We start from the raw sequence: 27557 nt of genomic DNA, 5'->3' as shown, positions 1-27557 counted from the left end.
TTATGACGCAATTTATTGCGTGGTATACACACGCTGACCCGAAACTCTTAGAAAATAGCTAAAGAGCATTGGTTTCGAACATTTTTATATGTTTTATATCTTGCAGCTCCTGGGACATATTTTTGACGCGCCTTGGCCTAGTTTGGAGCTTGTTTGTACTATTTTACTTATGTATACCCGGATGACATGACTCTCACACGTAATTCCACATGCTAAGTCGCATTTTGCAACTGTTCCTCACATTATAGTATACACTCGTTATGCTTTGATTCTTAGACGAATACATAACATCATTACTATTTCTGTATAAGGAAATCGTCAGTGTAACACAATGCGGTCTTGCATATGCACGTGATCATAATCCTAGGGCAATACCTATGTTACAAAGGTAGCTAGGTGAGATCACGTGGATATGACGTAGGTTGGATTGAGATGCGGGCCGATCGCTCGTAGCTCAGAGAGTCTGGTTCGGACTTTCATGAAAATGCTTAAAATTCCACCATTGTGTTCTTGTAAATAAAATGTAGAAACTTTGCGAACTTGTTAAAAAAAACATATTGTGACCATGGACTATTGTGTCACACTCAGTAAGCATGGAAATTTCGTTCTCTGATAGATGCCATTTCGTTTTTCTTCACAACCACAAATATTATAACTAAACTGACAACGGACAGTGACAACAATAAAATATGTGCAAATTCATATTAGTTGCCAATCTGCCAACAAACACAATATAACTAACCTTACAAACTTTTAATAAATAGTATGTGTGTCTTCTAAATATAATATAATATATAAAGGCCATGACAATTTGATTCTATGTTTAGCGTCATTGAGCGGGTGAAGAACGTAACATTAATTTACCATGATAAAGTTTAAGCAACGTTCATTGTTTTTCTAGAATGCAATAACAACCAACATATTGCTAAGAGTCCAGAAGAATATCATAAAAGCATAAGTTAAACTTCTGGGTGTAAGAATATGTAAATTTATAATTGTGATTTTCCTTGCGAAAATTGGTGTACTTTTCTGCCCTACCGAGGTTTTGAAAGTGGAAACCTGGCTCTAAACATAAAACACAATTGGTTTGACCTTACTATTTACAATTTAACAAATATGAGTGTAAAAGAGGTCAATTGTTTCTGTGAAAATAATTATTGGCATATTCAATCGCAATGAATACGGCAATAAAATGTCATTTTGTGTCCAAAAGATGATCAATGTCCTTAATAAAGTTTGACGTTTTCATCAAAGCTTGTCGAACAGAGTTAAACCCGTCAAGCTCAGACATTCTGTTATCTAAATTGTCTTGACCAATAGGAACAGGTCTTACATTCCTACGAAAGAATGTTTCCGAGTTTGTCATACCGCTTTCAGAATACCCTGTCGATGGAATATGCTTTTCTAACAAGGAATGCTTTGAGGAACTTCCTGTTGATATCGAACTGCTTTGGCTTGCGTTTGGGGAATGAATCTGTACTGTTCTTGGTGGAAAATTGCCTGACCGGCTCTCTTTTGCTCGAACCTGGTCAGTATTGCGAAGAATACCAGGACCTGGTTTGTTCGATGGTACAAACTGCGAAGAAGCTCCTTTCGGGTTTTCCAACATATCCGACTTCAAAACGGTTTTGTCCACTATGTCTGAATGAAAGTTAAGATCATTAAAACTACTAGTAAGTTAAAAATCAATATATCCGCTATAATTGTACGACGGCGAGCTTGTTACACTCATCTAATATATATATTCTGTTCTGACAACTCCTAACTACATTTGAACTACGCCACGCTATTTGACCTCGGGTATCAAGCATATATTACTCGAGTAAAATACATTTCTTCTTGTGAAGTATGGAGTCACTGAAGATGACAGTGTAGCGATTCTATCCCTACGCCTAACTGAAACATTTTCAAGACAACTTTGAGAGGTTATACCATAAATCATCGTGCTTAAAGGTTAATTGTAACCACCAAATGCCACTCCTTTTAAAGAACATTAGATTCTACAAACAAGTTCTGTGTAAATTTCGGCGATTATTTGTATTAAGAGTTTGTTTTTGATGTTCAATTGACCAAATTAGTAAGTGTTGGTTAAAGAAATGAAACAATGGTATTATCGTGCTTATTATAGCTGAAGGAAAATGTGTTTTAAAGTGTGCTCTTTCATATATATGCATTGAAATTTTTATTTTTATTGGATTTTAGAAACACAACTGTTTTCTATGTTAATCGATTTCCATGTGTTAGCGATGTCGCTTGTTAATCGTCACCATTACACATGTTGATGAGTAAAACAGATTTATGTCTTTGATATTAAAAAAAATAGTTTTAATTGTATATCTCTAATATTTCGCTAATTAATGTTTAAGTGTACAGTGTTCACCACTTCGCGATGCAATGTTTTTTACTCGAGTATAAACTTTGATCATGGGACCAATCAGATTGCATCATTTATTCACAGATGCTACCGATGGGCATCCTTAACCATGAAAAGTTAAAAAGATGGTTTTATTAAAAAGGATACAATTGAAACACTGAATCTTTTGGAGCTCCTTTTCAACGGACTGTTTTAATGCAGCCTCTGGTCTGTCTTTGTAAAACTGTTCTCTCTCCTTAGAGGGGCTATTCACCCAATCAATCCATTCTAAAGCAAGTGAAACGTACCTAAATCACAACAAGAACTTTAACAGTAAAGACATAAAGCAAGCAAAGTATATTTTAGAACACTTTGTGTTTAAAGCTGCACTCTCACAGATATACGTATTTACAACTTTTTTTTTTGTCTTGGAAATAGCAAATTTTTGCGTAAATACCTGCAGGCCAATGATATAAGATTGTTGACAAAAAATCAGATCGTTGAATTTCATTTTTCAGTTTGAAAATTAATGTTTTATGGCTTAAACCGTTACTAACGGTTGAAGAAAAAGGCATATAACATCAATTTTTGAACTTAACTATAAAAATCTGCGTTGTAATTTTTTCAGCGGTCTTATATGACTAGCGCCCATGGATTTTCGCAAAAATAGGCTCGTTCCAAGACAAAAAAAAAGTTGTCAAAACGTTCAATCTGTGAGAGTGCAGCTTTAAATACGTGCAGATGGTAGATTGGATGGGATTTCAATGATTCTGAATGCGAAATATCAAACGTTCATCCTCTGGGGAAAACTAGTATGTGGAAGCTCGCTAAACAGCAGAAAATGACAAACTGTTTTAGGAAACTAGAATAATTTGCTCCGTCATAATAAGACAAATTAACAGTTCATTTTCAGAACAATTACCGCTTGTATTGGCGAGGATCATTTACGTTAATCATCTGATAATTGCCATTTGGTAACAGCAATCTGCATACACCAAGCTTCTTGTCGACCAATACCTTGGATGTCTGTTATCATGGTAAAACAGTTAGTAATGACTAGTGAATGTATATAATAATGCATATCACTACGAACATATTAATGTGTATGCCTAATAAAAGTTCTGTTCTATTCTGGTTATAATGACATACTTTAAGGTTCCAATATCGCAAGACTATAACGGTTTTATCCGTTGCTAGAAAAATACCTTACCTTTTCTATTTCGTGTCTTTTGGCCAATTTAGAAGAAAAATCTGCAGCCATGTCTAAACAAGTTCTGTCCGTAAATGTAATTCTAACTTCACCATTCGACCGAGCAGTAAATTTACCGTAGCCCGGAATTTCACATTCCTCAAGAGTTGTAGTGGTCCCTGGTTCAGTCAATATAACATCTTCATGCTGAAAACAAGCCGCATTTTTAAAAGGTTCGTAAGAATTTAATAAAACATGTGCAATTCATTGCTGTTTTCTCCCAAAATAGTTATTTCAAAGAACTTATTTTCCATTAATGGTTTTGAAATGGCGCTGGATAACAGTCGCTCTTGATAATAAAATAAATATATAAGGGCAAATTAAACCAAAACGAAATGGATTTCTCGGTGTAACAATCCTTCTTTTTTAACCACACGACAGTGAATCAACGCATGATAAAACCATCTCAGACTATTGGCTACTTTCCAGTTGTACAGCTGGTGAAGCTGAATAATTTGTGATTTTAATTTGGGAAAAATAGGCTGAACATGCTGCATCAATTTGATCTCCATTTTTGTTTTAATTTTCACCGCATTGTTTGTAATCGTTCACCGTGTACACTTTATCGAATACTGAATTTTATTTTCCTAATAATAAAAGTTACTATTTTCTTACGTTGTTTAATGATACGTACACAAGTAAAACTTTCTCGATAGATATGGTGTTTGGAGTCGTAAAACACTAGAAATCAGTGTTATCTTTCATGTAAATTGGTCAAAATTGTCTATATATTCATGTCGATTCATAATTGTGCTAGGGAAGTACGGGGGCATGCCCACACACACCCTCCCACATCCCCCGAAAAATTGGAAAACAATGGTGCAATCTGGGCGTTCTGGGATGTTTATTTAGTACTGGAAAATTGACAGTTTAAGGATCGTAACAGCATCTAGTCAAGGACGCATACTGCAACTTTGGCTGAATTGTTTTATTTTTGTCAGAATCATGTGGATTCAGCCGAGTACTCGCGTATAAGCAGCTACACGCCTGACACGTGCATTTCTTGTTCAGGGTCATCAAGTGACCAGTTGATCTCTGAATTGGTTTAACTGTTACGAATATTTATATTGGGGGTGGTTCAGAGTCTTGTCAATTGCCTTACGTGACACAGGAAATGATCTTACCAGTTCTAATTTATATAATACTTACGGACGTACGCACGGGCGGACAAAGGCAAATATATATGCCCCCCCCCCCCTAATAAAAAATGAGGCATAAACATCTGCACAAAAGACAGATAAAAGGCTGTCAGAATGAGTTGACATGTGTTGAAACTATCTAGTTTGCTTTTATGAGATGTGTTCTGCACAATATTACATATTTATCATACAAATTTGATGAGTTTCAAAGAGCACAAGTTTTAGACTCAAAAATAGCTTTATAAGCAAAGAAGTGTCTACGAAGCTTAGACAAGCAGCAACACTAATAAAACATTACAAAATCTAAGCAGGAGGAAATTAACTCAAACCTTCCAACAGCATAGCCCAAGGGATGAAGGCATGTTTTCTTCCTGTCTCACATGTGCAAGAAAGCGGTTGGCTCTGTTTAACAGGCCCTTTATAGAATGACCCCCAACCACTGCCTGTCCGGGCGGAGATTTGAGCGAGTATGTACGCTCTTCCAGCTACAATCAGTGTTATAAATGCATAGATTTTAACATTCCACATGTATCGAAAAATGTCAAGAAAAATATAAATGTTGTAGAGCTATTCATTCACATATTTGAACTTGTATTGAACTAGTGTCAGCATCTTCATATGGCACGTAAAGATTAATTAACTGATAGCAAGTCTAGCCGCACGGGGTAGTGAATTATGCAACAAACATTGCGGGAAGCATACTAAAGCTGCTCTCTAACAGATTTACCGTTTTTAATTTTATTTTTTATTTTTTGGCTTGGAAAGAGCAAAGTTTTGCCTAAGTATCTGCAAACCACTGATAAAAGATTGCAGACAAAAGATCAAATCGCAGATTTTCATTTTCAGTTCGAAAATTAACGTTTTATGGCTTACTAACGGTTTTAAGAAAAATGCATAAAACATAAATTTTCGAACTTAAATACAAAAATCTGCGATCTAAGTTTTGTCAGCAGTCTTATGTCACTGGTTTCATAGACAAAAAAAATAAAAAAGTTGTCAAAACGTTCAATCTGTGAGAGTGCAGCTTTAAGATGTGTTTAATTATAAAGAAGACAATACGTAATTTAACGGATATGTACTAGACAAATTTCTATAAACGTGATACCAAGAAGCAATCTTGTAAAAAGTATGGCTCCGACCCCATTGTCCCTATCTCGTGTTAAAACCATTGTCCCTATCTCGTGTTAAAAAACTCAATTAGATGAAAGGAATCAACCTTGTTTCCAATTGGTATGATGTGTTGAAAGAAATGACCGGTCATGCCCTGAGAGGCAATCACAGAACCATCCCCTGGATAAACCTCAATACATTTCATTGACTGCAGTCTTACAATTCTGAAACAATGACACCATACAATGTTAAGTAATCATGCAATATGAGATATTAAGAGTCTACAGAGATATAATGTACCCAGTGCAAATTATAAAATATTGAACAATATATCATGCTACAGTAGCATTTAACTATGTCACATGCGTATTATCATGAGGCTAAAATGGACTTATGTCTGGGGCCGTATTCAATAAGCATCTTAGTAATAATTTTCAACTTAGTGAAAAATTGCCATTTTTCTAATTTGAATTTTAAGAAAACGAACAATGTTTGTACACCAAAAATATGAAAATAAGCAAGAAAATGGTCTAAACAATATATGCATATGAATAAATCTGATGAAAAGTAGCGCGTATTTAAAATAATAGTTGTCAAAGATTACGAAATTCTCACTAAGTTGAAAATATTCACTAAGATGCTTATTGAATACGGCCCCTGTTCTCTGAAATTAATTAGAGTCCCAAAAGAAACTCTTAAATCATAGTGCATGCACACTGTCCATTAATATGCCCTACACGTTTTAATTTGTTAAATGGTTATGAATATTCAAATGAGGAAAGGCTGTCATGTCAGATGTTCCTATATGTATGTATACAATTTACAATTTAAATCGAAATAAAATTGTTTGCCAAAAATGTCATGTAGGTGTAGATGTGAAAATAAACCAGTTGTACCTGAATATTACACCATCGATAAGCAAGACCTTCAATCGGCCAAAAGAAAAAGTTGTTGGATCTTCAACAGGGTTTTTGCCATCATCATAAATATTCTTTCCAAAGAGTTTGTGCAGGTGTTGTCCTGGGCAAACTAAAGGTAGCGGGGAAGGCACTGGTGACATTATGCAGTGTTTCTTATTTATTTGTCTCAATGATGAGATATTTGTTGATTTCTTTTCCGTTTTCTTTGAACCTGAAGTAAGAAACACTATGCATTGGATAGTATGACACAAAGGGTTGATATATAGAATGTCCAAAACATCGAAGAAATTCATAGAATCAGCTCATTCACCACAAATATTATTATTAAGCGACATTAAAAAACAAGACAAAATACTCATTACATACATGTACAACGCATTGATGTTTACCTTTCATGTCCACAACTATTCCAGTCTCAGCTGCCTCTTTTGCAAGTTTCACCACGTGACCAAAACTGGAGTGGCATTCATCACAAGACATGTGCCTCGTCAACCAAGTGTATCTAACTTGGGTTTGACTATCCCCTATGGTTATACAACAATGTTTACGTTAAAAAAGATTGGTACAACACGAAAAGGCTGTAAATGGATGACACTAATGAAAGGCTTAGTAATGCGACACACACTGCCAATATTGTATCACAGTGTTTAACACGAACATGTAACACAACAAAATTATATAAGGATTAGAATAAAAAATATAAAAACAATCCCCTGTCTTATGACGCAAAGGTGAATCTTTTTATGGCCTAACAGTTAGAGGAATAATCCCACTCCACATCTATCTTTCAAATTCCGAAATTTTAACATTAAACTAACCATGTTTGGTACAATTTACCTTCTTGGCTTGAACAGGAACTAATATCACCACAAATTTCATCCTCACATTTTGTGGCTAACGTTGGCTCTTCTTGTTCCAAACATGCTCTGCCAACGTCCCCACAATCATGAGAAGCTTTCATTTCTGATTTGCAAACTGCGATTGGTTTAAAATAATGATGCTGGTTTTGTATATCCTGAGTAAAATCAACAGGCTTTTTTCCATATGTTTCTCCAAGAAAACTGCCTTCAGCATTATTAGTATAACTGCCATTTTCTTTGGCATCCAGCCCTTCTGTAGGTGTTGAAAAAGGCCTAAATTTGGCATTGCAATTTTCGCCCGAAGTATGAATTGAAAATGGACTTCCACTTGCGTTACTTATACCCCCAGGACTGTCCACACAGCTCGCCTGTGTTATTGGCGACAAGTTTAGTCCAACTGAAGTGTCATTTTCTGTTATCTTTGTGTACTCCGGTGTTTTGGAGTCTTCGCGCATTTTTTCAAATATATGTATTCTGTTATCTCCACGTTCACTTGTATCTCGTGCACTTGACTCTCCATGCATTTGTTCGTTTTTGTGATGCCCATCCTTTTTGAAGTGCTGCCTACTGTTAGCTTTCCTATGATTTTGATTCTTTTCTTTGATTCGCTCTCGGCTAAGTGCTGAGAGGTAGCAGACTGTGAAGTCTGTCCGATGTGGAGAAAGTACCACACTACCGAACTCATCATTTGACGTAACGCAGACACTTCCATCATCTCCAACGTCAATATTTTCAGTAGAATGTTCTTTAGGCCATGCTATTTCGTTTACTTTAGCGTAGAGGCTCTAAAATAATCAATAAATTGGAACATTTGGGTAGTTTTATGACAAAAAAAGTTTATCATGTGTAATTTTAGATGCTAGTAATGCTATTAAAGGAAACGTTAAGCAAAATGATAAAAGTCGGAATTCCAGCATGACTGTATTATACAATCTTGACTTGCATTTCGATGACCACTACCATGGCTCACTGTGTTTCTGAATAAAACCTAAACTATGTTATATGTTCATGATCCTAAAAAATATCACATGACATTGATAATATTTATCAAAAACATCATAATGGAAAGGTTTAGAATAGAACAAAGCTCCATGTTTTGGTTCCATTGCATTTTTCCCTTCCAATTGTGATTAGCAAAACTGTGAAGTGATCTCCCACTTGCGAATGATGCGTATTACATAAGTATGACTCAACGTTACATCAAACTGTCCATTTTTTGTTTTCTCTCCTGGTTTTGATTAGCAGGTGAATGGGAAACGTTACGTTTCGCAACAAACATTCATGTCAGTTTGAACAAAAACCAAGCCAAACCTTAACTTAAGACGTCAGTAAACAGTGATCTCCCGCTGAGATTGATTGTTTATCATTTCCATGACTCATTGTGCTGAACAAATAAATTGATGCCACCTGGTTTTGTTTTGCAGGAGAAGGGCTACCATTAAGTTTCACAACAAACATTCATGTCTGTTTAATTAACAACCATATAGTCAAGCCTTCCGGCATCTGTAAACTGTGATCTCCAACTGAGATTGATGGTTTATCCTTCATATGACTCAAAGTGCTAGACAAATAAAATTGTTTTGCTTTGCAGGGGAAATGATAACATTACTATGGCAACAAACATTCATGTAGATTAACATCTCAGGGGAAATGATAACATTACTATGGCAACAAACATTCATGTAGATTAACATCTCAGGGGAAATGATAACATTACTATGGCAACAAACATTCATGTAGATTAACATCTCAGGGGAAATGATAACATTACTATGGCAACAAACATTCATGCAGATTAACATCTCAGGGGAAATGATAACATTACTATGGCAACAAACATTCATGTAGATTAACATCTAAGTCAAGCCTTTTGACATCTGTAAACAGTGATCTCCAACTGAGATTGATGCTTCCTTGTACATGTATAGGTTTCGATAGGTTTCGTTTTGGAAAATCTAAATAAAAATCATTTAAATAGTTTTAGAAAATTATTCCACAATACAACTAAGTGCTCCAGCCAAGATTTGAAAAGGGCAGGGTAGAAAGGTCAGAAAGGGCATTTTGATGCGCATTGAATGAGCTTTAATTGGATACTTGCAAAGCCCAATGTTCAATTGAGTTTGTGTTGTAACAATAACTTTCAATACGTAAAGTTTATTATGACGACCTTAGCTATTATCTTTACTTTAGTGTCTAAATTATTTATATTTATCATTTTATACTTATTTTTGAAATTTGACTCTGTCAAACAAGAGGGCACAGCAGGATGAAGTAAAAAGGCAGCAGGGTGCCAGAAAAAAAGTGAGTGGGGTGCCCCACCCTGCAATTTAGGCCTAGCTGAAGTACTAATAACACATCCATGTTTTAGCTTAACTTTAGATAATTAACTCTGGCAGACTATGGTACATTTGTATGGCTTTCCATCAATAGACGTGATATTTTGTGGTGGTAAACACTAATTTATCCCGGATAAAAGCTATATATGTATTTATATGTATGCTTTTAGTGCAATAAACATTCATACATATATGGTTTAATACATTTGCTAGAGTCAACAGAACAGGGTAAAACTGTGCATAGGCCAAAGAAAATGGTTTGGTTAGGGTGACATCATTTTCAAAAACAGGTAGGGTAGGTGGGCTTTTTTGAATATAAATATTAGGCCTTATGTAAGAAGAATATTATTGTCATCATTGGAAAATGGTGTTTATGTTATATTAAGGGGTATATTAAAACAGACACTTGAACACTATTTATAACTGAAAATAAAAACGGTAGGGTCGGGGCCTCTTTCGTACATGTATAGGTAGGTGTGTGTGTGGTTATATGTTTACATATATTTGTATATGACCATTACTTTGATATGCTTGATTTGTGCAACAACATACAACATGTTTTGTAAATATCCAATATAGTTCATATTTGACGTACTAAATACTACAATTTGTTACATGTATTCTGGGCTGGTGGCCTTATATTACAATAAACACAATGTTATGTTATGTTAATGTTATGTTCGGGTAACCCGAACCAAATATATTTTTAGGCAATATCTTTTGAAGCTTTATGAAGTAATGTACAACACATTTTAGGCATATATGTTATATGCGTTTGAAAGGAAATACTATCAGTTGATATATTATATATATATAGTTGATATATTATATATATATAGTAATAAGTCCTGTTTTTGGACCAAAAATAAGTTTTCAGATTTATCAAAGGGGTCACTCCTAGCAACAATCAAGCATAAAATAGCTGTGAATTACTGCAGTTATGTCAGAAAATCTCAAAATTACAATTCAAGTATAAACCAGAAAAAACGCAATGCGACGAAACGAGGTTTTTTTTCATATGGGCAATCAGAAATTATAGTTAATTAATTTCTCGAAATGGGCCTTTATTTATAATTTAATCAAAATGAGAATTAACTGAAAATTACTCAAGTTAAGAATCTTATACTCAAGTTGTTGTGCGGAAACAATTTTTCTATTTAAAGTAACAGTGACCATGGCCTTGACCCTAACCCCCTCAAAAGCAATCCAAAGCTTGCTCTTCGCATAAGATACCTTCACATCGACTTTCATTACCATCCATCTGTTTTAAAGTTAAAAAATATTCTGATTTTAGTTGGATGTGGACCCATGCCAGTAAAGTAAAAAAAACACGATGCCTTAACCACTTGGCCACAAGGACTTCAGAATGAATTGCTAAACCCATTATTAACTCTGTAACAATTTAGAGTATATATCAATATTTGCTGAAGGGTTCCAGCTGTCAGTATCTTAGTTTTAGAGGGGCTATACACCGTATGATGAAATAGCGAAGGAGAGAAAATTGTAAAAAACTGACATAAACTTGGTATCGATGTTTACAATGCATTGAAACTACCTAACTAACTGAAGTACCACAAATTTACAATTAATTTATTTTTTCGCAGTATTTTCGTAGTTTTGCCATTAAAAAAGATTATTAGGTTTGTAAACCTAGTGGAATTCATTCTTATGCGTGATCGGCTAGTCGATATTATCACGTGATATTACCAATTTAAGGATATAGCTTCAATATTCCAATGGTTAAGGGTAAACCTTCATAGCACAATGGATACAACACTGAACTGCAATTTTGGTGACACCAGTTTGAATCCGGTCTCTGACTCGATTTTCTTTTACATTTTGGTAATGTTTTTTACAATTATGATATCAAAGGGTACAACATTTTATTAAAATATTGTCCTTAGATTCATAACAGAAGAAAAAAAAATTGGTGCCAATCTGGTGTATAGTCCCTTTAACACTCGTTATGATTTGCCAAACTATTTTTTATGAAAATGAAGTCGTTTATATAAACCATGATCGAGTCCCTTTAAAACAAGTAAGATAAGAAGTACATGTACATTCCACGCCCAGAGTGTAAGATAGGTTCATATCAACCTAAGCGTAGGGTGTTTTGCAAAAACAAGTTTTGCAAAGTTTCAGTAGAACACCCTACGTCGGGGTTGGGATGAATGTATCTTACATGAATGGCTATGGTATACCCTGGTATGCTTTTTTTTCCACTTTAGTTCAACAAAATATAGTAACAAGGCCCTAAATCGCTCATCTGTAAAACGGTCTAAACTGTTGGGCAGGGATAAACTTGACACGAGGGTTGGGCTCTGTGACCTAGTTTTTGACCACAGATGACCCATATTCGAACTTGAGCTAGAAATCAACGAAACAACCTTTCTGACAAATTTCCAGGATTTTTGGGCTGAAAATATTACCTCCAGAGTATTAACAAGGTTCATCCATATTTGGGCTCTGTGACCTAGTTTTTGACCCCAGATGACCAATATTCGAACTTGACCTAGAAATCATCGAAACAACCTTTCTGACATATTTCCAAAATATTTGGGGTGAAAAAGTTACCTCTTGAGTGTTAACAAGGTTTTTCCATATTTGGGCTAGTTTTTGACCCCAGATGACCAATATTCGAACTTGACCTAGAAATCATCGAAACAACCTTTCTGACATATTTCCAAAATATTTGGGCTGAAAATGTTACCTCTAGAGTGTCAACAAGGTTTTTCCATATTTGGGCTTTGTGACTTTGTTTTTGACCCCAGATGACCCATGTTCGAACTTTAGCTAGAATCAAGGAAACAACCTTTCTGACAAATTTCCAGGGTATTTGGATTGAAAAAGTAGCCTCTAGAGTGTTAATAAGATTTTTATGTGACCTAGTTTTTCATCCCAGATGACCCATATACGAACTTGTCAGAGAAATTACTATGAAAAACACCCTGACCAAGTTTCATGACAATTAAAGCAAAAAGGTGACCACTAGAGTGTTGACAAACTAAAAGTGGACAGACAATGGACGACAAACGACGGACATTCATCGATCCTAATAGCTCACCCCCAGCCTACGCCTAGGTGAGCTAAAAATGTATTTTAAACATTTTTAATTTATTTTTTACCTACAAGTACTTTTTTATTTTTGTATGTCTTATCTGTGGTGGGATAAATACTTGCGTTAAGTCTTCTTTCTTTACTAATAAAACCCTTCCAATGATACCAAAATAATCTATGGTAGGGCACCAGACATCAAAACATTACAAAATGGTACATAATATACCTTCATAGCAAGAAAAAAACCTACCACAATCTGATCTTTCCCGAGCAGCTCTTCACACAGAAATGGCCTTTCTGCAAATCTACAAGATAAAACCAACAACAAAATCCATGGTTGCTATGGAAACATTAATGAAATAATAGTCATAATTCATCAAGAAAATGCTGCGCTAATGAAAATCCTTTAAAAAAAAAAAGAAGTTTGGATTAAATTAATAAACAAAGAAAATATATTATTAATGTCATTTTTTATTAATGATAACTTCATTTGTAATAATTATGTTCAAAGGCCAATAGTTGCTTGATGTGGCTGATTTGTCAATTTCCCAACTTTCTGTCTTCCAAAAAGCAGACCTCTTAAGGCTAAATGAAGAACAATTGAAAGGTTCAGAGACCTGATTGAATCTGAAAACCAGACAATGGCAATAATTACCTATTTCTGAAATCCAGGGCAGCAATAACAAGATCTCTGTAGTTGCTTGTGGCAAATTGGCATCTTTGTTGAATAGTTTTCAAACCTGGAAGAAAAACAATTCTTTTTTATAATTATAAAGGGACTCATTAATGTTTAATAGGGTCAGATGTATACATGTAACAAATAAATTTTGTGTAAAATGTGAAGAATATACTTGAATCAATGATAAAACTGTAAAACATCACCAAAAGTATAAAATAGATTTATATTGTTAAAATTTATCTGACACTGTGACGTTTTTAACTGCTCATTACCATTTTATGTTATTAAAAGAACATACAAAACACCATATCGGAAAAAATATACATGTTCATTTAAAAGCTAGCCTATGGAAAATTATCTACAAAGACTTGAAAAAATGACACAATGTAAAAGGGACTGTACTCTGTATGATAAAAGAGCCCAAAAAAAGAAAATTGTCGAAAACTGACATAAACTTTGTATCGATGTGTACAATGCATTGGAACTTACTAACTGAAGTACCACATAGTTTACAATTTTAATATTTATTTTTCGTAGTTTTTTGTATTTTTCCATTAAAAAATATTACTAGGTATGTCAACCTAGTAGAATTCATTCCTTATGCGTGATTTGCTAGTCGATGTTATTACGTGATATGATATGTTAGGTATAAAGCTTAAATATACCAACTGAGAAGAGTAAGCCTTCGTAGCACAGTGGATACAGCACTGGACTGCAATTTTGGCGACACCAGTTTGAACCCGGTCTCCGACTCGATTTTTTTTTTACATTTTGGTATGGGTTTTTTCAATTATGATATCAAAGAGTAAAACATTGTATTAAATAATTGTCCTTCGATTCGTTACAGAAAAAAACTTTTTTTGGTGCCAATCTGGTGTACAATCCCTTTAATGATAAGCACCTTCTTTAAATGTCCAAAAATGTGCAGAATTGTTTTTGAAATGCATTTTGATCACTTACATGACAATATAGGTAAAAAAATTAATAAAAAACGTTAAGACTGGGATGAGCAACTTGCGCAGGGGTCAAAAATCTAAAATCACTCTTTTTTGGCCCTAGTAATACATGTTCATATTTATTCATAACAAGAGCTGTCACAGTATGTGACAAATGCCCCCGAATGTGACATTGACCTACGAACAAGGTCAGTACATGAAAAGTTGATCTTGCCTTTACGTGTCAAATACATATGGCAAGTTTCTTTAAATTGCCTCTGAACATAAAAAAATTCCACCCATACTTGACAACCTACACTGTTATGTCCTTATATTCAGAATTCCCTTGTGAATAAACACTTAGTGTATCTTTCACCTTAGAGGTAGGGACATGGGTCTTGCACACGACACGTCGGCTTCGTATGTGGAACACATGTAGCAAGTTATTTTAAAATCTGTCCATACAAGGGAAAGTAACAGCCCTGACACGACAACCTATACTCTATGTCCTTACATGCAGCACTCCATTCTGAATAAACATCTAAGTGTGACCTTGACCTTTGAGGTAGGGGCACGGGTCTTGCACGCGACACGTCATCTTGGTATTTGGAACACATGTGGCAAGTTATTGTAAAATCTGTCCATACAAGAGAAAGTTACAGCCCAGACACGACAACCTATACTCTATGTCCATATATGCAGCACTCCATTGTGAATAAACACTATGTGTGACCTTGACCTTTGAGGCAGGGACATGGGTCTTGCACGCGACACGTCGTCTTGGTATGTGGAACACATGTGGCAAGTTATTTTAAAATATGTCCATACAAGAGAAAGTCACAGCCCGGACACGACAACCTATACTCTATGTCCTTATATGCAGCATTCCATTGTGAATAAACACTAAGTGTGACCTTGACTTTAGAGGTAGGGACACGGGTCTTGCAGGCGACACGTCGTCTTGGTATGTAGAACACATGTGGCAAGTTATTTTAAAATCTGTCCATACAAGAGAAAGTTACAGCCCGGACACGACAACCTATACTCTATGTCCTTATATGCAGCACTCCATTGTGAATAAACACTAAGTGTGACCTTAACCTTTGAGGTAGGGACACGGGTTTTGCACGCGACACGTCGTCTTGGTATGTGGAACACATGTGGCAAGTTATTTTAAAATCTGTCCATACAAGGGAAAGTTACAGCCCGGACACGACAACCTATACTCTATGTCCTTATATGCAGCACTCCATTGTGAATAAACGCTAAGTGTGACCTTGACCTTTGAGGTAGTGACACGGGTCTTGCACGCGACACGTCGTCTTGGTATGTGGTACACATGTGGCAAGTTATTTTAAAATCTGTCCATACAAGAGAAAGTTACAGCCCGGACACGACAACCTATACTCTATGTCCTTATATGCAGCACTCCATTGTGAATAAACACTTAAGTGTGACCTTGACCTTTGAGGTAGGGACACGGGTCTTGCACGCCACACGTCGTCTTGGTATGTGGAACACATATGGCAAGTTATTTTAAAATCTGTCCATACAAGGGAAAGTTACAGAGCCGGACGGACGGACGGACGGACGGTGCGATTTTAATATGCCCACCTTCGGGGGCATAATAAAAGCATGGTTATTTTTTTTATATGTATATGTGAGGTCAAAAGTGATGCTGTCAGTGAAAATGAGTGGTGTCACTGGTTTATTAAAAGGAAAATTTATATTTCAGCAAAGGTTTCCTCATAATAACCTCATCAGCAGTCAATCAAAGCTGTTTTAAAACATTTTTTAAGGTTTTACAGAGATCTCATATACACAAACCATGGGTTGGATGAGCGTCCTGTGCTGAGTGATGGAGGAAGGTGGTACCACAGGGAAGAAGGTGGAGCCTGGAACCATCCGTGTATCGAACTTCAACACCATCGTTACTGTACAGAACCATCAACCTTGGTCTGGACCCGGACATTTTACGGGCACTGCTGTCCCACTAAGAATACTTGACGGAACCAGGTTTAAAAAAAGAAAACTGTTGTGAGCATTACTAAACACCTGCGCATAGCTCTGATTGAATACTATATGCCATTTTAAGCTAAGAAAAGAGTGATTTTACAGTTGGTCACCAAGTATTTTTATGTGTTAAGTGTAATCCTAATCCTAAACAAACCCTTACTAATCTAACATTAATTTAACTTAACTCTCAAAGAAGAATATGAATCTCCAAAAGAAATATTGAAATATGAATGGTAAAAACCTAGCTATTTTGTTATACAGTTTCTGTTCAATTGCCAAAACAAAAATCATCAAAAACTCTGAAGCGGCTGTTTATATGGACTACTATTAGGGCATGCACATCTAATAGAGAGAGAGATTGATTAAACGACACCTGCACTACAGGTCTGAATATTTAAAATCTCTAAGAATGTGTGCTTAATGCAAAGGCAAAACGAAAGATGCGTTTGCTGCAAATATGAACCATTAATGCACAAATCAATTGTAACCACGGCCCCCCAGGTCCGGGGAACATCGGGGACTTTGACTTTTGGTCCAGCCAATCCCAGGTAAAATCCCTGCTCTGCATAGACAAACTACTGGTAAAATCCCCGCCAAATGCCCCCTCCACCCTGGAGACAACCTAGGTAATACCCATTTCGCGCTATTTTCAGCACAAAAACAGAATCACCGCATTCAATCGGCATAGTTTAAAATAATAGATGTGTTATACCGGATTCTTTCAATCCCTAACGTCTAAACGGGTTTGTGCAAAAACTGGGTGGGTTTGAAAAATATTGAAATTGTATTTAGTGAAGTAGTTTATGTTTTAAATGGAAAATAAAGGTTTATATTCATATTTTACCATGTAAGTACAAAGCTATTTTGCACAAAACAAGCATTAAACACATGGTCGACCTTTCCAATTAAACGAAACTTGACTGACACACACAACAATTATGCCAAGCGGAACAACTCGACCCAATCGTAATAACTCGGCCACCTCCGACAAGCTTCGTGACAGACCTCTTAAGTACAATTGTAACAACTCGGCCATGACCGAAGTGCTCTTATTGTTGTAAAACTGTGAACTGCAGCCTTGCGTTATGTTTTGACAGAATGAAATGAAGAAAACTCCATCAGGCTCATAATTATTTGTTGGATATTTATTTTTTGTGTACGGAACTAATATAAAATTACATTATCTGGTAATATTTCTTGTTTTTAAGATATGTTATGGACACAATATGCTTAACTACGCCAGAATACTGATCAGAACAACTACCCACTTTTGGTACAAAACAATTTGTAGGTGAAGGATTTGCCATATCAAAAATCGTAAAAAAATCTGTCAACGTACAATTATTTGGACCATCAATCGGCACTGTGGGGCAACCTGAAAGGTAAAAACACTGTCCATTTCCCCTGCTTTCCCCAGTATACCCCCGGACCTGGGGGAGCCATGGTTACAACTGACTGTGCATAAATGTTTGATATAGTGTTCTTGTGAACGTGTTCTGACTTCTGTCAAGTTCTGAACTTCCAACTCCTTGAAATTGTGTAAGTCTCATCATAAACAACAAAGGTATACGTTGCGGAGGTAAACATTTAAATATATAAATGAACTTTATTAGAACATAAAACTAATTTACAAAGGGCAATCGGTAAACGAAAGGACAAAAACAAACATAAATTTTAAAAATTGTTTACTTGTTGCAAAGTCTGAGAGTAATCTCCCTTCAAACTAATCGATTAAAATACAGATTAGTTAAACCAGTTTTCAAATGGATGAAATATCTTTGAATCATTCGCAGTGAGCTCCCCTATGAAGTGTTGGAGATCTCTGTCCGTAACTTATTTGAAACCTTGACCAATGTGCTGAATGGTATATCGTCACAGAATATTGTCTGTTTTCCCTTGCCCGACCGACCCTATTTTTTGCCCTCCACCCTACCCTTTGTTTGCCGAAGTGTGGATTTGTTTAGTGTTAAAAAAATAACACAAATGAAAGGCAATAAAACTTACACAGTGCGGCCCATCGCTTGCAAGTTACGACTTAAATCCTGTATTGTTACCGCCTCATAAACACCGTGAATTATGCACCGGTCAATTATAACCACGGCCCCCAGGTCCGGGGAATAGCAGGGACTTTGACTTTCGGTCCAGCTAAGCCCGGGCAAAATCCCCGCCCTGCGGGGACGAACTGCTGGTGAAACCCCCGCCAAATGCCCTCCACCCAGGGACCCTAGGTAAGGCCCATTCCCCGCTATATTTGGTGCGAATACAAAACCACCGCATTCACCTGGCACACCTGGAAGGTAAAACACGGCCCTTTTCCATGGCTATCACCGGTATACCCCGGACCTGGGGGGGGGGGGGCGTGGTTACAATTGACTGGCGCATTTGCTTAAGTTTAGCACATTGCTTTGATGAATAGAACTTTTTAACCAAGTCCTTTTCTTCAATATTTGATAATCTAACGGTAGCTTAGCAAATACAATACGAAATGAAATACTAGTAAAAATCTTGACCGTCTAGCATATTACCATGAACTAGAGTTGGAGAGATTCCATTGTGGTTTAAATGTCCTTAAAATCTTGGTATGATTGGTACGAAAACGTCCACAATGCATCATGATACAAAACCTTTGTGGTACGAAACGTCCAAGTTTCGCATTTGAATACATTATATCTGTAAACGCCACGTTTTGCGTACGATACATTCTACTTGTAAACCTCAAAACCAAGCCCAGTGTACAGTCAGTGTATATTTCGTTGTTCATTTACTGAAATTTGTATTCATTTATTAACATGTGTAGACTTCTTAGTCCCTGGGTTGGAGAAAAAATTAAGTATTATCCATGTTGTATCTGAATTAATTACAACATAATGAAAATAAATATAATGTTTCGATTGTTCGAAATATTCCTTCCGATTCAATTCAATTCAATTCAATTCAATTTTTCGGCCCATAATACAACATATACAATACAAAACATAAAATCTGAGTTGTGATTCCTTAATGACATTCATTTTTCCTTATCTTTTTGTTTCATTATTGCATTTACAAAGAATGCTATATTTTTTATTCGGTCATCGTTTAGACTTTGCATAAGATTTATGAAGTTTTGGAAGTCTTGCCTACCCGTGTATCATTTATAGATATAAAATTGCCTTTTTGGCCTGATTTTGTTACATTGAAAGAATACATGAAATTCATCTTCTACACATCTGATATCAAAATTAATTAAGCCGAATATCTACACACCCTATTTTCCCTTTCGATACCCAAATGTCGACCAGTCTCAATAAACAATTTATGGCTAGAACATCGGAATCTCGCTAACGATTTCCTCACATAAAATGGTAGATTAATACATTAATATTTTTTCTGGATTTAACAAAGTTTTAAAATGTTTATATGTGTCACATCGTGTTGAGTCGATTCGATTATCCGATTTTTCAACACGACCTAACATAAATGCTACTATTGAAGAGAATGCAGTTCCAATACCGATTATGCTGCTTTTAAATTTTGCTTACATATTTATAAACAAAGACTAAACACATTAAATTATATTTATTTTTTAGGTTACATCTTCGATATTTTATTTAAGAACGCCAGACACAGCTCATTATCGTTTTTAATTGTCCGATGGACATTCAGGGAAACAAACATGCGGCTTGAATTGGGGCGTGGAGGTTCCATAGTCCGGCCAGTCGCAGTAGAGGCCCTCATAGATCCGGGCAGCTGGGACAGCAGTCACCTGGCTTAGTCTCGGGCATGGCGCCGCCACAGTCCGGCCAGCCGCAGTGTATCTGGTCGCACTCGTCTGGGCAGCTGGGACAACAGTCACCTGGCTTAGTCTCGGGCATGGCGCCGCCACAGTCCGGCCAGCCGCAGTGTATCTGGTCGCACTCGTCTGGGCAGCTGGGACAACAGTCACCTGGCTTAGTCTCGGGCATGGCGCCGCCACAGTCCGGCCAGCCGCAGTGTATCTGGTCGCACTCGTCTGGGCAGCTTGGACAGCAGTCACCTGGCTTAGTCTCGGGCATGGCGCCGCCACAGTCCGGCCAGCCGCAGTGTATCTGGTCGCACTCGTCTGGGCAGCTGGGACAGCAGTCACCTGGCTTAGTCTCGGGCATGGCGCCGCCACAGTCCGGCCAGCCGCACTGTATCTGGTCGCACTCGTCTGGGCAGCTGGGACAGCAGTCACCTGGCTTAGTCTCGGGCATGGCGCCGCCACAGTCCGGCCAGCCGCAGTGTATCTGGTCGCACTCGTCTGGGCAGCTTGGACAGCAGTCACCTGGCTTAGTCTCGGGCCAGGCGTCGCCACAGTCCGGCCAGTCGCAGTGTATCTGGTCGCACTCGACTGCACAGCCTGGGCAGCATGCTCCCGGTTTTAGAACGAGGTCCACTCCGGGCGGGCACAGAGGAAACCCGCATTGTATATTGTCACAATGGCCTGGTGGAGGGAAACACCAGACATAGTTAGTTGCAATGAAATAAAGTTCGACAAAATGGTATATCAACATCATGTTAATCGTTCCCAAGGTCCTAGTTTCGAAAACACATAAAATTCCGCTGAAAGAGTTGTATGAAGTGTCTCTGTGTTGATTTAAAAATGTGCTTATATATAAGTCCCCATGGCATTATCTGGAAATCTGGTGACATTTTACCAAGGCAATTGATATGACGATTAAACGAATTACGCCTGCCCGTGATAATATATCACTTGTTTGAACAAAATAATATATTAAATACAATTCAGTGCATATATTTGTCCGGGGATCTCATGAGACTAGTAACATTGTTGCAATACATGTATTTAGATGACATGAAGTAATTTCTTAATGATCAAGAACGGGCAGGGTTGAAATACTAAATGATTACGTCTAGTACTAAACGATTTCTTATCTGCAATTTCATTGGATAAAAATGTAGGTAGTTATCTAAACTGGCTTAACCAATATGAATCTTTATATCAACTCAGTTTGTTTTCATTTCAATTTTTGTATCAACTGGATCGTTGCTGTGTTACTGAAAGTATATATATAAAGGAGAAAAATCATAAAAACTATATATATCTTTTTAATTGTATACCCTACCTTAAGCTGGCAACTTCCAACCATTTACCTGACAAAACCAGTGTGTGTATACCATGTGATAAATTGCGTCATAAATGCTACGACTCGGAAGGCAATATTTTGCTTCAAATTAAGACTTTTAACAAAGATAACCTTCATTTTTATTCACCATTTTAAATGAAACATAGCGCAGTCTAAGCCGCTTACGGAGCCCCGCCTTTGGTCTTTTACAAGAGTTTGATTGAGAGTGTAGTTTCTTAAAACACTTCGACAAACATTTTCATAATACGACCGTCTGAAGGAGCACTGTCCAAACATTATTTTGGAAACAGGTTTGTCGAAGTGTTTGATGAAACTTATCACCTTATCACACTCCGGTAATAGAACGAAAGCGTGGCCCTTTGTCTCATTTAAAATGGAGTAGTAAAAGAAAAGTTATCTTTGATCGAAGTCTTCAATTTAAGAAAAATGTTGTCTTCTGACGTAGCATATATATATATATATATATATATATATATATATATATATATATATATATATATATATATATATATATATATATATATATATATATATATATATATATATATGATGTTATTTATCAGGTGGTATACACACACTGAAAACGCTTCAAACTCATAAAATACATCTTACATCAAAATAATCAACGTGTTAGATAGAATGACCTTTATCTAGGTCAAATAACGTGTCACGTGGGTTTACATATAGTTTTCAATGACCAAATGGCATTATAATAGCAATAATCAGGTCTATGAGGCCTAACGAAATTGAGTATTCTTGATTTACCTTATTTTTTCCACCCGACCCTGATGACAACGGACTGTTTTCAGGACTGTTTTCTATGCTAGGGTACATATTTTCCATATGTACTTGTTTTGGAAAGATGTGTGAACATCTCTTCTGCCCTTGAACCGCTCGTACGATTTCTTCGAAACTTGGCCTAAAGCTTTCACGTCATGATCTCACTCATGTTTGTTCAAATGGTTCCAGTCCATGGCAATTACAGCTATAACTATATATTCAAACCCAACATCAACAACTATTATTGTCTTACTGAACCGCAAGACCGCTTGACCGATGTCTTACATACATGCTATGTAGCATTGGTCCCGCCCCGAGACTTGTTCTGTTATATATTAGTTCATATAATATTGCTTTATAGGGCACCAAGAATCGCTTCGTCGGGTCAGTCAAATACTATCCACTAGCTTGTTTACTTTATTTTTTTATTTTTTTTTATTTATTTTTTTTTGGGGGGGGGGGTGAGGGGGTGTGGGTGCCACTGCCCCTCCCCCGCCCCTCAAATAATGCAAGGTTATTTTTTTATTTCGATAAAGGAAAAAATAATAAAATAAGCCCGAAATCCAACATTTCGGACTAGAAATGGTTAAATTAAACTTCGGTGCTGACGGAGGGGTGTGCCCCCCCCCCCTTCTGTGTCAATTCCTGGGACTGCCCCTGCTATTTAAAGCTGCTCTCTCACAGATTGAATGTTTTGACAACTTTAACGAGCCAAATTTGGATGATAAGGTAATAAAGGGTGATATAAGATTGCTGACAAAAAAAATCGTAGATTTTTATATTGCAGTTAAAAACTTAATGTTGTATGCAGTTCTCTTAAACCGTTAGTAACGGTTTAAGCCATGTAACATTTATTTTCGAACGGAAATATGCAAATCTGCGATCTGACTTTTTGTCAGCAATCTATTATCATTGGTGCTGATATTAGCGCAAATAAAATGCTCTTTCCATTACAACTGAAAAAAGTTGTAAAATTCGTAAATCTGTGAGAGTGCAGCTTTAAACCGTTTATGGTGTCAGAGTAACTGACCTCGTAATGTTAATTGTGCATGTATGAGCGTATTTTCGCTGAAAACTGTTTACTCAGAATATCGTAATTTAAGGTTTTGAGGCATAGCAAAATGTTAAATATTCATAATTTGTATAACGATGGCGATAATGAGGCCTAAACATACAAAGCGTGACCTTTTTTGTTTGAGGTGAGCGTTATTATGTATGGATACGAAAATAACAAACTCACCATAATCCATTCCGAATCCAGCTGTCGTTTGCTTCCTATAATAACCAAATGTGACGTCGTAAAACACGTGGTATGTCTACGCTGGTACTGGTAAATGTCGTAGCTACACAAAACCCGGGTTAGACCTTCACTTTAAGTTATGCGCCAGTCAATTGTAACCACGCCCCCCCCCAGGTCCGGGGGTATACCGGGGATAGCCGGGGAAATGGGCCGTGTTTTTACCCTCCAGGTGGCCCCGCAGTGCCGATTGAATGCGGTGGTTTTGTCTTCGCACCAAATATAGCGGGGAATGGGCCTTACCTAGAGTCCCTAGGGTGCGGGGGTATTTGGCCGGGGTTTCAGTTCGTCCCCGCAAGACGGGGATTTTGCCCGGGCTTGGCTGGACCGAAAGTCAAAGTCCCCGCTATTCCCCGGACCCTGGGGGGGCGTGGTTACAATTGACTGGTGCATTATTGTTTGAAACTAGAGAATAACAGTCGAGAGTATGAAATTTTAATACAAAAGAGTTTCATCTTGTTGGTCAAGAATTTTAGTCCGTTCTCGCGTCCAAATCAAACTCTAGCGCTCACAGGGCTGGGACATAATTTTAACATGATTTCCGAAACGTCGTTCCGTCCGCATACAATTTTTGCGCGCTTTTTTGATAAATATTTAATAAAAAATAATAATGCTTAATCATTTTAAAAGAAAAAAGTTTATTTCAGTGTAAGATCGCAAAAAAAAATACATCATGAACACCAAAAATAAACATTTCACTAGTGGCTTCGACACTGTTGAAATACTAGTAAAGCCTTTGTTGTTCACTCGGCGAAATATATTGTGATCTTAAACTGAAATAAAACTATCCTCTATTAATTATATGCTTTCCAGTTATTTATCAGTGAAATGAAAATTATATTTCACTCAGTGAAATAACATGTTGATATTTTTCACTTTTTTAGGCTGCTTTCAATTCTAAATCAAACGTCAGCTCGCGCAGGGCTGGGACCAAATGTCAATGACGGTACGTCTAGACTGGTACCCTCTTTCTCTTTTTCCAAAAAAAGAAAAAGTAACGTAGGGTACCAGTCTAGGTACGTCCGCATACAATTTGGCGCGCTTTTCTGAAAAAGTAAAAATAATAGTCATTTAAGATCCGTTAACATTGAAACAAACTATATTCTATATCTTAAGAGGGCGGTATAGGGGTGGGGTTTAATTTATTTTTTTCAAGTGCTGAGGCAAGCATGTTAGTACGGAAGATATTGTCAGGGCTAACGACTGTATGTACACTTATGTCTGTATAATTTTAGATTTTAATCCGTGCACCTTAATGTTGAGTATGTTTGTGTTCCTGAAATTTGAATATATATCAGTGCGGAGACAAACTTACCAGGGGCGGATCAAGGAATTGGCGTTTAGGGGCGTAACCTAGTGCCACTATATTTGGACATTTGTCCTACTCTCAGATATTGAAATGGTTTATAATGTTGGCAGGGCAATTGGGGGAATTCCTACCAAGGAAATTATGACAATTTCCAGTCCGTATTGGTGCATTTTGGTCATATTGTAATACTTTTTTTCCGATATTGACATTACAGGTAAGCTTGGACGAAATTGGGGGGTGGGGGGGGGCGAGTGCTCCCCGCCTCCCCTTAATCCACTGGCACCAACAGTATAAATGTACAATATGTTTACTAGGCATTTATAAACTCATATAATGTAACCTTTCATGATAATTGCTAGTCGCCATTAATAGGGCATATTTAGTAGGGTGTGTTGTTTCATCTATGCCATTTAATTGCTAACATTTTCAGTCGGCGCCGACTATATTTAATATTGTCCAAAATGTAGCTTTAATTACTTAAAGCCCAGTTCATAAATAACTGAAGAATGCTTTTGATATTTTCCACGCTGCACGATAAAATGTAAAGTACAGTGTGTTTTAAAAATGTATACTATAATCGATAACGAAGTCTTAAATTACATTCGGAACGTCTCGGCAATTTTCCATCCAAAACAACATCGGATCACGGACCTTTAAACCATAGGTTTATTTAATAAAGGGACGAATTGCGGGACTAATGTCATTATTAGGGTATGAACGCAGTTGGGCTGGTTTAAGTGTGTGGAGTTCGAAGCCCAACTTTAACCAGCCCACCTGCATTCATATCCCTGATAATGATTTCAATCATGCAATTCATTACCTATATTTACACCAAGAACTCATTTTTTCATTCAAGAATTGTAACAAAAATGATAACCATACAGTAATTCTTTCTCATCCATTCTGTAAATAGAACGACCCGACCGAACCGGAAACAGTCTGTCAAATGACGTTGAAACACTAATGACAGCAGTACATTTAGCATATCAAAAATTAACACTTTCTAATTTGTTGATTTAAGTGTTTTGGTGCCTGCTGACACAATACAAACAACAACAAGATAAACAGTTTTCAATATTTACATATATATTGTTATGCGATGTTTCGCGATCCGAAGATATCCAAAGATGTTGCGTTCATCGGAAAATATTCCGAAAGGCATTTTCGTTCACCAGAGTGATGATTCTATGCATACCATAGATTTATCATTATCGACCTCTGATGAATGAGAATGCCGAAATGCAATTCATTTAAGGAATGGGAGTTGTGGTGTAAATATAGGTCCGTGATTAGATGTACATGCCGGTACATCGGTAGAAAACAAGTACATGTAGTTTGTAAATTTTTGAATAAAAGTATTAATGAAATGAATAGTTTTTCGTGTATTTTGTATTACTGAAATTAAATTGTTTGCCAATGAAGTGTATTATTGCATAAGTACCATAATAACAATTCATTTATGTTTCTCAATCTTCTACGCAGCAATCTCCCTTGGCGAGTACACAGTGGCTTGATGACAAAGGCTCATTAAAGTCACAATAATATCATCAATATTATACATTGCCATAAACATATAGGGTATTTTTGAATTTTGTCAAACTTCATTTTATGTTTATGGCAATGTATTATATTGATGATATACATGCTCAAGTATGTCTAAAATATAATTTTGGCTAGTTGAAATTATTTATTGTGACTTTAATGAGCCTTTGTCATCAAGCCACTGTGGGCGAGTAGCGACAAAGGGAGTTTGAAAAACTAACAGGCACAAAACATACTCGACAGCGCCACCACTACTCGTCAGCGCTATCACTAGAGCAGCAGCACAATCAATTTTATAAATATTTGCATATTACCTCTTTTATAACTTAAGTGCTTATTAGTTGTGTTGTGTTCCGGCGTAAGTATATACATATATATAGTATGTATGCACTGTGCTGTTTGTAGAGTTTTGTGCTGTTCTATGTTTCTTGTTTGTGATTTTGTGTTCTATATATATATATATATATAATTGGTATGTTTATCAAGAATTGTTAGGTACCGCCTTGGAACGGTGAGTAAAATGTAAATTTACTGGGGGGTTAAACCAGTTTATGTGCACAAACCTCACTCTTATCCCAACAATACCAGTTACATTTGCGTGCGCAACAATGGTCTTACGGTGTGTGTAAGCAACGGATTATACTTAGAATACTAGCAGATCTGAAAATATACAAGTCCGATTAGGGAGAAAAACTCATGGCACCACGGTTCGCACACTATCGAAACGAAATCGTAGCCATCCTGCAGTAAAAAGTGTTCTTACACAGCACCACATTGTCCGATTTTCGAAATATGTCCGTTCAATAAATTTATCAAATAAAACATAAATCATACTCACGTGTGAAGAAGAAGACATGTACAAGGCAC

The 27557-nt window shown here is 36.7% G+C and overlaps 2 protein-coding genes across 4 annotated transcripts; both read right to left on the bottom strand.

The window, feature by feature from the left end:
* Nucleotides 1–780: 780 nt before the first annotated feature.
* LOC128220691 (uncharacterized protein C5orf34 homolog) lies at nt 781–27557 on the bottom strand. Of its 3 annotated transcripts, none has more exons than XM_052929185.1 (13): nt 27529–27557; nt 16466–16640; nt 13680–13764; nt 13275–13329; nt 7609–8416; nt 7161–7295; nt 6748–6982; nt 5958–6075; nt 5071–5226; nt 3564–3749; nt 3276–3379; nt 2522–2661; nt 781–1641 (listed from the first exon to the last, which is right to left on the bottom strand). In XM_052929185.1, exons 2-13 carry the CDS (start codon nt 16608–16610, stop codon nt 1196–1198), a joined length of 2613 nt encoding a protein of 870 aa, XP_052785145.1. In that variant the 5' UTR covers nt 16611–16640; nt 27529–27557; the 3' UTR covers nt 781–1195. The 3 variants fall into 3 exon arrangements, with proteins under 3 accessions (XP_052785145.1, XP_052785146.1, XP_052785147.1); XM_052929186.1 differs by lacking the exon at nt 27529–27557 and adding an exon at nt 18344–18360; XM_052929187.1 differs by lacking the exon at nt 27529–27557 and adding an exon at nt 17994–18010.
* On the bottom strand, nt 20198–21262 carry LOC128220692 (uncharacterized protein DDB_G0274171-like). Its single transcript, XM_052929188.1, has one exon. It carries the CDS (start codon nt 21169–21171, stop codon nt 20368–20370), a length of 804 nt encoding a protein of 267 aa, XP_052785148.1. The 5' UTR covers nt 21172–21262; the 3' UTR covers nt 20198–20367.

The sequence above is a fragment of the Mya arenaria genome, chromosome 15 (genome assembly GCF_026914265.1).
Source record: "Mya arenaria isolate MELC-2E11 chromosome 15, ASM2691426v1".
Lineage (NCBI taxonomy): Eukaryota > Metazoa > Mollusca > Bivalvia > Myida > Myidae > Mya > Mya arenaria.
This window is presented reverse-complemented; position numbering and strand designations above follow the sequence as displayed.

Bases quoted from the DNA above. Each gene is read 5' to 3' on its own strand.
- LOC128220691 (XM_052929185.1), bottom strand. From the start codon at position 16,610: ATGTCCGGGTCCAGACCAAGGTTGATGGTTCTGTACAGTAACGATGGT. The intron at 7,296-7,608 runs GTAAATTGTACC...GTATAACCATAG, and splicing joins TTCCTGTTCAAGCCAAGAAG to GGGATAGTCAAACCCAAGTT. The intron at 6,983-7,160 runs GTAAACATCAAT...TTCTTACTTCAG, and splicing joins AATAGTTGTGGACATGAAAG to GTTCAAAGAAAACGGAAAAG.
- LOC128220692 (XM_052929188.1), bottom strand. From the start codon at position 21,171: ATGATGTTGATATACCATTTTGTCGAACTTTATTTCATTGCAACTAAC.